General features: G+C 30.0%; 1 protein-coding gene and 1 long non-coding RNA gene across 2 annotated transcripts in view; one reads left to right on the top strand and one right to left on the bottom strand.

Moving 5' to 3' along the window:
* Positions 1 to 6,585: 6,585 nt before the first annotated feature.
* On the top strand, positions 6,586 to 13,414 carry LOC109537859. Its single transcript, XM_019904786.2, has 5 exons — positions 6,586 to 6,664; positions 9,831 to 9,963; positions 10,435 to 10,685; positions 12,097 to 12,286; positions 12,351 to 13,414. Exons 1-5 carry the CDS (start codon positions 6,650 to 6,652, stop codon positions 12,485 to 12,487), a joined length of 726 nt encoding a protein of 241 aa, XP_019760345.1. The 5' UTR covers positions 6,586 to 6,649; the 3' UTR covers positions 12,488 to 13,414.
* Positions 9,830 to 16,760, bottom strand: part of LOC125503385 — a 13,501-nt gene continuing 6,570 nt past the window's right edge. The window contains exon 2 of the long non-coding RNA XR_007280806.1: positions 9,830 to 10,618. This is a non-coding gene — a long non-coding RNA (uncharacterized LOC125503385). The remainder of the gene's footprint in view (positions 10,619 to 16,760) is intronic.

Here is a 16,760-nt window from a genome sequence, read left to right as displayed (position 1 = left end):
TGGGTACGAAAGCTAGAAGCATGAGGTATTTAAAAAGGACTGTGTAGATCAACAGGTCAAGTAACATCATTAGTATGTGAGAGACTATGAATGGGTAGCATAACATCGTATTGCACTGAAACACATTTTATAGCCTTAAGTTCAGTAGATGAATGAACGGAAGAATAACTGGTAAGCGGAATGAAGAAAACGGGAACTTAATTTAAAAATTTAGATAATAAAAATGAGTACATAAAAAGAAATTAGATTGGTAAAATAAGCGTTTAATTCATATCAACCAACACACCTGCAAAGCTCCAACTCCCAACAGAACACTGGCCAAGCAGTAAATTCCAAGATAACTTGTTAAAATCACGAACAGTATTTTAAAATCTGCAACAGGTTTTACAGGGCAAAGTTGGAGTTTGATTGATGCGAAAAACCACCTTACCTTGAGCCACCAATTTAACAACGAATTTATTAAAATCTATGCCGAGAAGAAAATTTTCAACATTATTCATAAGAACCGCCACCTCCTCTTGAAGTAACACAATTAAAAGGCAAATAGCCTTCAACTGCAACAAATGTTAAGATTGATTAAAAGTTATTGTCTACTAAAATTTGGGTGTAAGTGATTGAAGGAACGGGGACATTGCTTGAAATAATAGATGTAATAACTTGAATGTTGTAAAAGTTTGGATAAAAAATACTGAAAAGTGAAAATCCATAGAAAGCAACATATTTTTTTGATTTTAAATAATTTCTGGAAAATTTCCAATGCGAATTTTTATTGGCATTTGTGTGTTCATTAAATTTCTTTTTTCGTATTGTTCTTTACTCTACATTTTTAAGTGTTCAAAAACATTTGGTTCATATTCATCTTCAGTTCGTAAACTTTATAGCGATTCTATCGCTACTTCTTTGACGAATAACTACATTACCAAATTAGCAATTTCACTTTTTTCTCATGCCCGCATTGACACAGAAATTTGCCGTTCTTGGGAATTGACAAGGTCATCATTGTAGTACTACATAAGATGCTTCAGTGAAGATTGTAATTGTTTGTGTACTCAATTTCGGAAAAATCAACAAAACCTAGATACAGTGTTGCATTAACATTAAGTAATCTTCTAACGCACTAGCAAACGATAATCAAACATGAACAATTGAGGCTAATGTTACTATTAATTGATTTTTCTGAAAACCACTAAACTAATAGAATAGAGTTTTTAAAGCTCGGTACTTACGGCTGAGATAATTGCCGACAGCAGAGCTCCAAGTCTCAATGAGAACCAAAAGCAGCAAACATAAATACAAGCCATTACAAAACAAGTGTTGCAAATGATCAGCACATTATGCTTATTTCATTAAATGCGACAATCCCACACACCCCATCAGTTACATTAAAAATGGAAAAAATGAAATAAAGCAGGCTCGTAAAAATAGCTTTCACAATAGAAATTACTTTTAAGACATGAATATATCTAAATATTTTATTAATGGAGATTTTATCCGTAACGGAAAAAACCTCGTTTTTCCTATCAGTTCACGCAATTGTATTGGCTGGTGTTTGTATCGAATTGAGCAAGCGGTAGGCAGTGCTAATGCAAATTCTATTATTCTCATTGAATGTCCATAAAAGTCTATAGGAAACATTTGCCGAATCGAAGAGGTCAAATTTCCATATAACTTGTAATATTTAATACCTACCAGGCTTTGGGCGATTTCAAGATGTCCATTTATCACAGATCAGTAAATTTCCTGCAAATATCTATTACGCTTTCATCAAGCAAAACACTGGACTGTGATTAAATAGAAAACACGATGTTGAAACCATTTTGTTGGTTTTGCTTCTTTATGACAGTGCTAACACCAAACCTATGGCAAAATCGGAAGATTCGAATAATTAACTATTTCTGAACAAGACTCATTACATGCATGAGCTCAATCTTCAAGAAAGGTTGAGTTTACTCAATTATTTAAATGTATGCAAATTATTAGGTTTCTTTGTATTACTTAGTTTTCTTCTGACAAGAAACGATATTGAGACATAATTTAATTAAAAAACAAAAGTGCGTTTTGCATCTTCACATCATGAAATGTATTCAAATCGAATTAAATAATACCAGATCACAAATTTTGAATTACTGAATAAGTAAGTAAATACATTTGCGAAATAGGGGAACCAGTTATTAAAAAATAAAACATTTACTAATTTATTTAAAAAATAGGACCTAAACTCACATAATTTTAATTTATCTTACTTATCCGATTAGTGTATTACTTTACTATTATATTATTTTCTGTTCTGGGCTCCAGTCAAATTGTGACACAAAAATTTGTATATCGTTAATTTCTTTACGTTTCGGCTAGACAACAGCGCCATCATCAGATTTTAAAATTCATATAAACTACAAACACCAATTTACAATTATTTGATTTACAAAATCTGATGATGGCGCTGTTGTCTAGCCGAAACGTAATGAAATAAACGATATACAAATTTTTGTTTCACATTTTGACTGGAGCCCAGGAAAGAAAATAATATAATAACAATTACACGTAGTCAGGAAAGTAAATAAAAAAAGTATCATTTTACATGAAAATTTCAGTTTAATACTAACATAAATCTAACAGTTCCAAATACCGGAAGAAAAATGTCTAATAAAGAAACAACATTAATTTGCAAAAAGGCTTTGAGACCATAAGAAAACGTCTTACTTTTTTTTTATAGAAAAGTAATATGACGAAAAATTCCGCTAATGAAAAGTAGCATACATTTTAAAGTCCATCACAATGCATTCGCACTTTTAAAACATGCATTTTAAACTTTAGTATATTTTTCGGGCGCTGCAAATATTTAATAATCATAAAACGTCTGCATTAACATATGACATAACAACATTAACATTAACATTATTAACATAATTAACAGATGTGAAAGATAAAAATTAAAATCAAAATTTAAAAAAATTTAAAAGTGAGTTAAATTAAATCAAAATTCAATATAATTAGAGAGGTTTTAGGTACAAATATAAAAAGTCATCAAATTTTTCAAAGCTTTTTAAACATTAAAATGAATTCAAAAATAATTCACATATATTTTAATAAAAATGTGTTTTCAGTCGATTAGAGTTTGATTATAAAGCACAAAGCAAAATTTCACTATGGAAAATGTTTAATAATTAGCTGCGTTTAATACACTTTAACTAAATAAAACCAATTGAATTTGCTACCTATAGGGCAGACACCAATAAACTATAACCAAATATTCCAATTTAGAATCTTTTAAATAAGGTATAATCTGTTAAAATTTATATGTTAAATTTTTAAATTTATAAAGTTTCAAGCAAATATGCAAGTAAAAATAAACGCGAAATGTGTGGTCCATCATTAAACTAACATAACTTATTTAATTTAATTTAAAAAACAAAAAAATATTTCTTAAGAAATTATTTTAAATAATTGACAAAATTTTTTGATCGAAAAATTATTTTCAAATATGCAGACTTACAGATATAGTAAATTCCATTTGGCATATACCAACTAAATTACGGACAAATATAAACGTGTAGTAAAAAAAATTCTAAAATAAAATTTTTGGCACCAAATAATAAAGTACAATATATAACATTACCAGAAAACAAAATAACCTAAGCAAAGGGAGGTCAATAAATAAAAGAATAAAATTATATTCTTTTTTATATCTGAAAATGTGGCCGAATATTATGCGGATTGTCAATATTGTCAGCACATTGGGTGCACAATAACTTGGTTATTAATATGAAAAATATAAAATTTAACTACGCAATGCAAGAATTACTAAACTTTTATACAAAACCGCAAATTATTGTAAAAAAATGAATCACTGCACAAAATAATTGCTCTTTTTACAAAATTTTCTTCCATTCTTAAATTTGTTCTTACCATTTTATGATATATTAATATTTTTTCTTGTTGTTAGCTTGTAAATTTGAGAATATCTCGCAAACGAACGAGATCATTAAAATTAACCAATCTCGCCTCGCTCTTCTTGAGTTATCGATTTCATAGAACATATTTGATAGTTTTTTGTCATCTATTTAACCCACATTTATCAGCCGGCATATAAAAACTATTAAACTTGATTTATATTTGAAATGAACACCTAAATTACATGTCGAAATAAGAAAAATAAACCTGCGTGTAACCTTTTGACACCTATTGTAATTGATTGCTACATACTTTATAGGGGTTTTCTAATTCGTAGATCAACAATGGTAATGATTCCATTCATATGAAGATTTTTCTGAAAGCAAGCAACTTCTACCATTGCGTGAGAATACTAATTTGCTGTTAATTTTATAATTAATGACAAAATAATTCACACCTGCAATTGCATTCTATGTAGCTAGTATTCGTCAATCTAGTAATAAATTTGGAAAAAACTAAATTGCATTAAAACTATTCGAGAAAGAGAATTTATTAATAAATCATAAACATCAAACTTTCTTAAAATGCATTGTCGTTTAATATCCTCTCGGTACTAAAAGAGTTTACGAGTTAATTGTGAGTAAAAATGTTTTAAATCGATTTCTCGTTGGCCAATTTAATTAATTTACCTTAATTTAGGTTTCTGAAGTGAAACATTTGAAATGTGATTATTATAATATTCATCTACTAAGCAGCGGGCATTTGAGAAGTTTCTCTAAAATAATCGACCAATAAATTAAATCTTAAGGTACTTGACCTTATTTACCATCATCAACTTGGGTAAGTTGTATATCTAAATTCATAAAGTAGTTGCATTTAGGAATGTTGCATAATATCCGCCTTTACAGAAAAGTTCAAATATTATTAATCCCCCAAAAAAATATTTCAAATTATCAGTGAATGCATTATGACTGACGGAAGTATAATTATGATTGATCAGCATCAACAGTTTTTTACACTGAATCGAATTAATTGCTTGACTAATTCAGTCACTGGGTTTCAGATCACTCGAAAAGAGTTTGCAACTTTTTTATGATCTGCATGTTTCATTAAGGCATCAGTTTTCTTTTCTATTAATTCTGCAAGTCGTGCTGAACAGGTGGAAAGTAAGTTTTTTAAGAGTTTTTCAACAGAAAATAATTTTGCATGACGATTGATGGACATGATCATTTGAAGAGGTGCGTCTATTACATCGCTTCACGCTTTAACACCGAAACGTGCACTTAAGTATTTACATTATCTACTAACAATGTCAACATTTTTTACACGCAAATTTTTGTTAATAAATATTATCAACGCCTGTTTTTTGCAAATTAATTTAAAATAAAATTTTCACCATTCCCTAACAAGTTTTCAACAATTTTATTAACAGACGTCGTTAGAACTTTGCAAGTTACAGAAAATTTGAACCTGCTTCTTTGTTAAATTATTAACTTCGAAGAGGGACTGGAAACACTCCTTGAAACAACACGACAATTTCTCTTTGGTTTCCATAAACTACGCTTAGTACAGTTGAACAACGATAATTTATAACGTGCTGATTTGCCTCAGGGTGTCTGAGTAAATCTACTTCCAAAGTTAAAATAATTATGAAAATAAGTGAATTTGTGAATTGAGTTTAATGGCATTTAACGCTTTCAAGAAAAGTTTCTTAAATAATAAAACACCTGCTGGAAAATAACATCGGTTCATTTGCAAAAAAAGCTTACAATTGTCGGTTTTTTTACAAAAACCACTGAAAATCGGTTTCTATCAAATAATTTTTTGTTTTTTTAATACGTTTAATATTTTCATATTTTTTAATACGTTGCTATATAAAAAAAGATACACTTTAAATCGATTTATCTCTCCATGAAACCTTTTGGAAATCGAAATGCTCAGTTGCAATTTCTTCTATTGAATGAAAAAACACAGGTAAAAATCTAATGAATTTAAGTCGAAAGAACGAGAGACCAAACAACAAATGCTCCCCTGGGAACAGAGTTATTTGGAACACTATTGCTAAAATGCTAAAACCTATTTGCAAAATAACATAAGTGAAAAGTAAACTTTTAAATTAACAGAAAAACACTTGAAAATTAACAAAAGTATTTTGCTATAGATTCGTTATGTTATTTTCACAACCTGTAAATTTTTCCAGACATCTTGAATATATTTATCATAACCAATATCAATTATTGAATATTATATATGAAATAACTAAAATTTCTGCAATAAACTTGCATTCTGCAAGAGCGTTCATTCCCAGTAAAACCAATCGAATCTGAAAATATAACTCCATTCTAAGAATTATGAATTTCAATCGTTGTCTTACTGGAAAAAATGAGCAAACTAATGGTCTGTCTTATTACATCGACCGAGCCGAAGGAAATACATTGATGATAACACAAAGGAAAATCATTCAGACATATTTTTATCTTCCATCTGAATCTATCATATTTATCCAATTATTACATCTCTATAGTGTGTTGCAGAGGCAGAGGTCGCAACCTTTTGTCAATTTTCACTTTTGTCTAAATGTTACGTGCTGTGGTAATTTGTACGGGTGATCCTCATTGAAGATCGCTACTAACTGAAGAAGCGAATCCCCTCTTTCGGTTTTCAGTATACAAGAAAGAATTCGTATATAAACCAAATACCAGTTGGTTTTTAGTGTCAGAAATTTCAGGGTGTTATTTAGTGGTATTTCTGGGTCAGGATGAGAGTTTTTTTGGTAAGTATTAAACAGCAATATTTATTATCATTACTAAACCGAAAAGTATTTTTCAGTATAGCTTTTATTAAACTTTATTGTTACTTATCTTAGCAATTTTCACTCTGTTTTTTATTATATTCTTATTTTAATTTACGTTTTGACGTAGAACAGTAAAATTTCAAGTGTTTTTGATAAAATAAATGCTTGCCAGTTATTTATAGATTTTATTTACGACCAAAAACATTTAGAGTAGTTGGAGACAATCAAGAACAATAATAAATTTGCATAAATTAAGAATAAAATTAGCAGATTTACTAAGACTTTTAAATAATTTTAAGTAAGCGATATTGTCAAAACAATATTGAGCCTTACGTAAAATTGCAGTTTTAGTTGCACATATAATAAATTACTAATGTGTTATTTACGAATTTAGATTTTTCGCCATTTTTTCATTTTTGACAATTTAAATTTGTGCAAATTCCTTGTAATATGCAAATTGTAAGTCTAACAACAAAAACACTATTCTAAATAAAGCAATTAATTTAACAAATTTCAAATTGACTCTTCTAAATAACTTTTTGAATTTATGATAATAAACGTTTTGTCATAAAATGATCGATTCATTGACGCTCGATAACGGTCAAAATTAAAAAATGAAAGTTAGAGAAAAATAGTGACACATTCCGAAAAATGTAAATTTTTTTTGGGCAATTGTTCTCAATTGGTTTCAATAAACTAATGTCGAAAACAATTTCACTTTTACACTTAAATATCACACAACTATTGATTATTTTTCAATATTTCAACATCTTTATTCTCATTTTGTTATTATCAATGCCTAAGTGTTTCACAATCAATTTTTATCAGCATTTGTTTCAGTATAAAAAGATAAATTTCTTTATAAAGTTTCATTTGCATATACTTATCTTACAGCACGTTACATTTAATAGGAAAACAAACACGTAAAACTAACCAATTGGCAAAAACAGAATTTGGAAATCTATGTCATGTAGCATGTGTCTTTTACACCTTAATAATGTATGCACCGAAGAAACAAACATTTGATTATCGTCATAAATTATCCGCACAACTGATTAAATATAGTTAATTGGGAATTGATGCTCAATATGTACACACTGATTACATAAAAAAAATTGTGTAATCTTCAATATGAGCTTTCGCAGCTACGAAAAGAAGTTGATAATAATTTGAGGAGAAATTGGAAAATTATCAAATCATTGTAGGTCATCGAGACATAGACCTACGCAATTAATCAGCATTATTTTTATTGCAAGAAGTAAAGGTTACCAATGGTAAATTGTCAACTTAGAATTATTAATAGAGAAATTTTGTGGGTGCGTCTTCGGAATCTTTATAGCAGAGTGATGTAACAATTTTTAAGAGAAATGGAAAGTTGAGCATTTTGTAAAATTACATGCATTAATATAAGAGAAAAAGTTTGAATTTAATAAAAATTTATATCTGTGGTAACAGTTTCAATATATACCTAACTCACTTTATTTCTTACACTAGTCGTTTCTTATATGCCGTTTTAGCCGAAGTTTATGTACAAGGTATTTAATAAAAAAGTCAAAATCTTTACTATTCCATTAGAATATCCATTTTACTTTTTCAAAAATTATTTAAAAGGAGGCACAATTTTTATTTTTTGATTATCCAACTAAAAATTTTCTTTACTCGGGCATCGCCAAAATTTCTCCATAATCTGAGGAGTGGCAGTAAAAATTTCACATTTTCTTGATTACAAACTTTTAATATGCGGCTATTCAAGGCGCGCACCTAATTCGGTAATAAAACAACACAACGAGAAGATCGAGATAAAATATTCGATGTTTTCTCAATTATGTCATCAGTGAGTGAAGACTTTGAAGCGCCTGCAAGTACTTTGGCTTCTTATGAGAAAAAGCTACCAGCAGGAAAATTTTTACCATTATCATGTTCTCATGGAACATCGTCAAATATCATCCTTTAGTTTCAACAGCGATGTGACAAATTGGATGGGCAGGGAAAACGAAATTTTACTAAACGTAATAGTCACGTACCACAGATTTAAGTTTGCAATAATTGGTAAATGATGAAACCGCCTGTTCAATCAGGCAGACAGTTATTGTTACGTGGTGATAATTTTAAAAATCGGTTCTAAATGGAAAAATAATAGCACTGTAAACTTACGAAAAATGGTGTTAAGTAATAATAACTAAATAAATGTTGAACCTAAATTGGAGATAATAATTTTGTAGTAATAACTAGAAAACAGTCTAAATTGAATACTTATACAGTAGTTTTCAAACGCTTGATTTAATTTAGGTACTACTGTGACATTGAATACATTTCTTAAAAACATGCATGCAATGCTGAAATTTTGGCCATGGCTGACTTGGCTCCCACTGGTTTAACTTTTCTCTCTTAAATTTGTTTGAAGAATCAGTTGAAAACGACTCAATAATATATGGAACTGTTATTCCGTGAATCATTTTTTAATATAAATGTGGCTGATCTCATTAGTTAATAAATATGAAACAGAACCTTGCGGATGTGTCTCTTGAAAACAGAATTTATCGTCGTAAAATACAAGGAAAAAATTATTTCAAAAAATTAGTAAGTTTTTCATATACTTTACTTACTTTTTGCAATGCTTACACATTTCGATTGATGTTAAATATGATAAATTAATTTTCTTTTGGTTGGTTGTCAAAAAATCAACAAATTAAAAGTCTCAACTTCAATATTGATTCTCCAAATAACATCTTATTCAATGTTTAAACCTCAATTGGTTTCCATAATGTTTTAGCTCAAACTTATTTTAATACAAACATCTTAGTAATAAACTACTTTATACCTCAATATGTATTGTTCCAATTAAGGCAAATAATGTTAAAATAAAAGCAACATAACTGAAACGTATAAAAAACGCAAGTTGACTGCAAATATCCTGAGAGCTGATCAATTAAATAAAAGGGAAATAAAATGATGGAAATTCTTAAGAAAAGAAGACAATTGCGTGATTACGATAATTGAGAAAAATTTACTTGTACGACAGCTGAAGGAAAAGAAAGGCAATAATTAAACTTTAACAGAAAGACGTTCGTTTATTTTCATTGCGTTAATCCTTAAAGAAAAAAAGAAGCCAGTAAACTAATAAGTAGCATTTCTGTTATCTCAGATTTCAACATTATGGGTCTGCGTAGCCTATGCTAAGCCCCAGTATAATTATCCAGTTCCAGCCCCAACTTTTGGATCAAATAATGGTGGTTTTGTATCAGGTGGTTCTGGAGTTTTTGGAGGAAGTTCAGCAGGTATAGAAATTAAGAAAAAAAGGGACACCATTTTTCTAAAAGTGGAAACAACGTAGTATAGGATACTTTTTGAAAACACTATGAATTTATTTTATAATACGCAAAGTTTGCTGGTAGCGCTGGCATTGAACAGAGTTTACATTTTCACTTATTAGTTCGAATAAGCAAAAAAAAATCTCATAACGCAATAATTATTTTTTACGAAATGTGGAAAAACTATTGATATCAATTAGAAACATTTAGTAATTCCGAATAAATAACATAATCTGGATTGTTTTCTTAAGATCTAGCTATAAAAAAAGTTATTTATTACAAAATTTTAAACAATATATATTATATTGATACGAATAATATAAAGTATAGTGGCATTACCACTATTTCTGTATTTAATCAATAGCAAGATATAAAGTGTATTTAACTACGAATTAATTTATGTATGTTCGATACTAATTTAATTGCTTCATCTATTAGTACAAAGTGGTCAAGTATCGTCCATTGTTGATGCCGGAGGTTTGGTGGGAAGTACTGGGGGATCTATTGGCGTGAGTTCTGGAGGAACTTTAGTGCAGAAGCACATCTACGTACATGTAGCTCCTCCAGAGCCAGAAGAATTGAGGCCTCAGAGACCAATTGCTGCTGGCCAGTCCACCAAACACTATAAAATTATTTTCATCAAAGCTCCATCCTACGAACAACAACAACAGCAAATTCTGCAAGCGCAGGTAAATTACACTCATACATAACACAAAAATATAAAGGAAACACATAAGAACATAAGTATATTAAAGGTGAAACAGGGAGTATAAAATGCCAAAATTACATTACATTTTCGCAAAGTAAGTGTACCTACGGTTTGTCTAACTTAAATAATGTGTTCAATATTGTCAACATTAATTTAGCAGAACGTTCTGCTTGATGCAACCACTGTTTCTTAATGACCAGTAGATAATAAAATATAATCAAAAGGTAATCAAAACTTTTTATAAAATCGTAAGGCTTTAAGTGTGGTGATTTTCGTGGCAAAGCAACTGGCACATTTCGGCCAATCGACTTATTCGCAAAAGTATTGTTTAACAAGAATCAAAGAGTAGAAAATATATATCTACTTTATACTAATATACATATTATTAAAAAAAAAATGATGTAAAATTTTATTTTCTACTCTTTGTTCTTTGTTCGACACAAAAAATCATGCGTATTTTAAAAATTGTTAATTTTTTTTATGTTAAAGTTGTTTAGTAAGAAGTGAGACTTGTTGAAAAATGTACGTCATCTTAGTACTGTTGTAACGACGACTAAGAAAAGTGAATGGAAAAAGTCTTCGGAAAATTATACTACTAATTTTCTCGGAATCCGTTCAAAATCGATCTGAATTAGTCGAAATTGTCCATATTTTTTTGACTTATCACCTACGATATTTAAAATAAAATTCCTCAATGTTTTAATATCTGAATATGCAAAAATGCCCGAAAATCTCTTTCTTTTTTATTATTTAATGCTGAAGCCGTGTTCATCCAGGCACCTAAATTTATTTCAATCCAAATCTTATATTTAAAACTAACTAAAGCATTTAGTCTTTGAAAAAAAGGAAGAATACTTGGTTGGGCAAGAAAAAAAGTTTCTTCCATCACAGTTCACAGTTTTTCGTGGGAAGGTTTTCAAGAGTTTCTGAGTTTCAATATTGCACATAGAAAGTATACCATTAATCAAATTCTTGAAACTGAGTTGATGCTTGAAATTAGTGCTGCGCTATAAGAAATTGCAATTGGTTACAAACAAAAATAGTTTAAAAATCGTCTTTAATGGTTTCAAGTAGCAACGTTTTCAAGCTGAAAAGTTAAAACGTTCCCTAACTTAAGCCTTTCTAACAATACCGCAGCTAGAAAGGATAAATAGGAGTCTTCAATTAATCAACCTTAAGAAAATTTAGTGGAAAAATTAGTACCACCGGGGGCGAAGTATCTGCCTGACTGACCATATTGTGCCCAAAGTACAAAAAATATTAAAAACTGAAAAAAAGATGGGTAGTCAACCATCTTCCGCGCATTATAGTGTAGCAGCAAACATACTATTTCCCATTTACTGTAGAAAATCGAGAATCAAAAGTCAATCCTCATGTTATTTCTTCCTTAGGCCAGAAACGAAGAAAAAACTTTGGTTTACGTTTTGGTGAAAAAACCCGACGATGTTGCGGACATTTCATTGCCTACAGCAGCCCCAACTGCACCCAGCAAACCGGAAGTTTATTTCATCAGATACAAGGCGAAGTCCGCAGTTACTGGAACCACTTCCGGCAGCACTGGCGGAGTTCATATCAGTGGAAGTAAGTTCTATTGAATTATTTTATTGTAGCACTTAATAATGATCTTTTCCATTACGTTTTCCAGGTGGATCGGTAAATGGAGTTTCCAATATAAACTTATCAACTTCATCCAATGGATTGTCGTTTCCGGTGAATACTGGAAGTTCAGTCGGACGACCAAGCTCCAACTACGGACCTCCGGGACAAAGTGGACCTTACTAAATGGGTATTTGCAAATTATTGACAAACCCATTACAGATAGATTTAACGCATTAAAATATTGATCCGCTCTTAGTACCAGTACTTAGTGCCATAATTTTTGTGAATGCAATTTTAACCTCAAGAGAAGATTTATTGAATATTATATCAATTTCTTAATTTTTATTTTTGAGCATTTTGCTAGTATAAAGGTTTATCCGTTTTTGTAGATACACTTTGTAATGGGTAGTTAATTGTAAAATCATCAATCAATCACACTTTTAAGGAATGCTTAATGATGGTCGTTGAGATGCTAATTTTAAAGACTGTGTGAGATGCAACTTATTTATACACATATTCGCACATTTACATATTGCACTATATCATTAAAAGTATAAGGCTATATTTCGCTAGTTTAATGTATATATTTTTGTTATATAAATTACGGTGACAATAAATTATAATTTTGCATTAATTTTTGCCTTGATCTAATATCTCTGCTATGCATATAAAACTGTCTATAAATACAAACCAAATACCAAACACAACACCAAAATGTGATATAAATATACATATAAGACGTCACAAAACTAGTGATTCAAAAGCTGTATACATAGAAAAAACGAGCCCCGGAATGTTCTGCTTTTGTGCAGATAACAATCCTCTCTATTAAATAATTCCAAAAAATATATAGGATGTTATAGTCACAGCAAGCACATCCGCTAAAAGCATTATCGAGTTATAAGCGTTTGAAAGCCACTAAAAGACGAACGTTTTGGTTACATTGTTGAATTTTAACAGCAATTAGTGATAAAATATCAAAACAAAACTTTTAGCTGACTTTACGAGTGCAACGTCTATTTGTATATACCGAAAAAAATTGCATGCTGCTTAGTTTACAATAAACTTGTATTTGATTTTAATAAATCCCAACTTTTATGGATTAGTTAATCGAGGTTTACCTAAAAAGAAAGCTTGTAGATTTTCCACACGAGAGAAGAAATTAAAAAAGGTTTAAAGCTTTTGAGGAATGAAAGGAAAAAAATTAAGCAAAACAGGTCGGCAAGAGCTTCATTTTCGAATTATAGAGCGTCAAACTTTACTTTGAAAAATTCAAAATTATAAATTTATGCAAAACGGTTTGAAAAAAGTTAATGAAACTTTGTGGGCAATGAAGGCTGAAAGAATGTTCCAAGGGTATCTAGCTTTGCAGCGATTATCAGAAACTTTTCAATTTGCAAAATCTTTGCAATTGCAAAAATACAACAAACCACCGAAAAAATTAAAAAATACTACAAACAACCGAAACCTGAAACAATTTTCATTCAGAGAAAAATAGGTAAAACTGTTTGGAATTTTTAATACCCGTAGACTATTTTTTTAATCAATTAGAAAAATGTACATATCTTGTTTGCTTAAAGTGTATCGCAAATGACTCGATTTTGTGAGGCTTTTTTCCTTAAAACGTGTTACTGTTTTCAAGATTTATAATTAAAACCCTCTTTCTGGTAGTTCTGTTTGTCCGTTTTGGCTTTGCTTCAAAACATGTTTCATGATTGTATCTATAGGTTTGAGCGTTTCCCCATTAGCTTCGTTAAGATTTAATGAAACAAGCACCAATTTATCAAGGAAATAATCGCGTGAATCTAAATTTTACTTGTATCGTTCAACAATCAACAAACTCATATGCTTTGTGGCAATGTAACTTCGATTTGAATTCCTAAACTGAAAAGATATAAATTTTGACATGATTTAATTTAATTAAACAGCCTACATATGGAGCAAGACTTTCCAATAACAAGCTTTAGATCTGCTTTTTTTGTTCAAGTTTTACATTTTATTTTGAGCCATTTGAAAGTTAATGGTAGTTTTAAGCAACTTTTGGAAACTGTTTTAATGCATGGATTTGAGAGTTTGAGGTGAAGAATCTAGGATTATTATCAAGTTTTGAAAAACAGTAGAATGAAAAAAGTAAATAAAAATACACAAATTTAAACCTTTTTTCTCTACTACTTTTAAAAGTTTAGTTGTAGATTAGGTACTTGATTCTCATATGTATTTATAGAGAATGTAGCAATTAGCATTAAAATTCCCATCAAAGTAACAAAACTTCATTCCAAAATACCTTCTACAAGACAAGTAATTTAAACATATTTTGTTTTTCACTCTAGAAAGGTTTATTTAAGATATAAGAAAAATTATAATAACTTCCACAATAGATTATTGTGAAAAGTAGCAAAAGGGGAGCGAAAAACAATTAATTATTTTCGTTGATAATTTTTTTAAAATGGAAAACCCTAGATATATTTATAGACAGATCGAAAGGATTGTCTGCCTGATCCCAGAAATAGCTGTTTGTTTTATTGCCTCGCACTCATTACAATTTAAACAACTTTTGCATTATTCATGCAATGAAAAATTCTATACTCTGCGTTTATTCTACCAAAACAAAGAAAATGCATCTACGGCGAGGTAAGAAAATAATGCGCGGTATCCCGAGAGACGTGTTCCATCTCAAAACACATAAGTATAAGAAAGTAGAAAAACGATTTTGCGAACGACAAATTATTAGAAGAAAAATGGAAAAATATTTGTTAATGAAAATAAATAAATAAATATCTCAATCACCCGACTACTTACGCGCAGTGGCAATTTTTTTAAATTAAATTTTTAATGTCAGGATTGGTCGAGATGATCTTATGCGATGACCATCTAATAGGCGCCTCTTGATTCCTTTGCCTGGAGTTTTGCAAATAATAAATACATGAATTTAGAGGGCAATTACTAATCGAATCAGAAATGATGTCAGATATTGCAAATCTCTACTTTCGCCAACCTCAGGCTCAGGTCAGCAAGGACCGGTTTCGAGCCTATTAGCTCTCGTCAGATAAGTGCGGGGTTCGTGCTATATGAATTTTCAATCTGATGATGGCACTATTGTCTCGCCGAAACGTTATGAAATAAACAATATAAAAAATGATTTCACACTTTAACTGAAACCCAGGAAGGAAAAGAATATAATAACAATTCCACACAGTCAGTCAGTCACAGTGAATACCGTTATTTTCCCCTTGTTTTTGGTTTGTTTGTCATATTCAACGCTACTTTGATTTGTTACTGTTGTTATAAGGAAACACCTGAAAAAATCTAGGCTATATACAGGGTGTCCCGTACGCACATGGTCAAATCAAAGCCATATGACCTAACTTTCATTAAGAAAAAGTGTTCGGCTCCTCTGCTATTGATGGCAAAATTTCTTTAAAAAAATGTTTGTTAAAATATCGGAAGAGTGATATAATATGATAGATTTTAGTGAATCTCGCTGTGAATTTGTTCTTATATAAGACTCGTGATGATGAAGCAACCGAGTTCACCCGCTTTGAGCAAGTGAGAAATTCTTGAGCGACTTGGTACAAAAACTACCAGAACTTTTTATTTGGTCCAGCTACCAAATAAAAATCAACTTATTTTTTGAGTTTATGTATCAAAACTTTTTGAACATTTTTTTGCTCCTTGTCAAATTTTGTGTCATTCATAGCTTTTGGGCAAAAAATGCTTTATGTTTGCTTGCTTGCTATTTAATAATTTTAACAGTAACAACTCTAACTGCAAATTTGAAATTAGGTCCATGATATATAATTTTTAACTGCGTTCGTTGCGTTAAATGCGACTTGCGTTCATCAGAAATCTCACGAAAATAAGAATAGGTTTAGCAAAATATGGCCGACATAGAAAAAAATCACAGCAAGGTACATTAAAATCCATCTGAGCGATTTGCCGATATTACGAAAAATTTAATTTATGAAACCTCATAAACCTTTTTATAAACCTGCCTTCATTTTTGTCACTAAATCGATCTGAATAGAAAAAAATAGGGGTTTCCATTTGAATTTTTTGGGTAATTTTTGACAGTCAAGTTTAATTTTCCATAACTTCTTTTTTATAAGAGATGCAAAACTTATTTTTTGCTACAACAAGCTAAAGTTACATTACAATTGATTAACCTAAATAGGCGGAACAACGAATTATTTCCAAGCCTGCACCTTCCAATTTTTTTGGAAAAATGGATATTATTCTACAACGGTTGAAATTTCGTACCCAGTTCATTTAACAAAATGACTCAAAAATACGACCTAGAATTCAAAAATGTAGGGTGTTCCATTAAAAATAAGGTTATATAATAAGATTATAACGGAACTTAAAGATAGAGCCATTAAATTGTCACATTGGGAGTATAGAACAAAAAATCTTGAAAAAATAAAAAATATATTATTAATAAACAACTATCCAAGGTCAT

The sequence above is a fragment of the Dendroctonus ponderosae genome, unplaced genomic scaffold (assembly GCF_020466585.1).
Source record: "Dendroctonus ponderosae isolate FM_Combo_2020 unplaced genomic scaffold, Dpon_F_20191213v2 Dpon_F_20191213_2, whole genome shotgun sequence".
NCBI classification, from domain to species: Eukaryota; Metazoa; Arthropoda; class Insecta; order Coleoptera; family Curculionidae; genus Dendroctonus; species Dendroctonus ponderosae.
The sequence above is the reverse complement of the archived record's forward strand: the minus strand, read 5'-3'. Positions and strand labels throughout refer to the sequence as shown.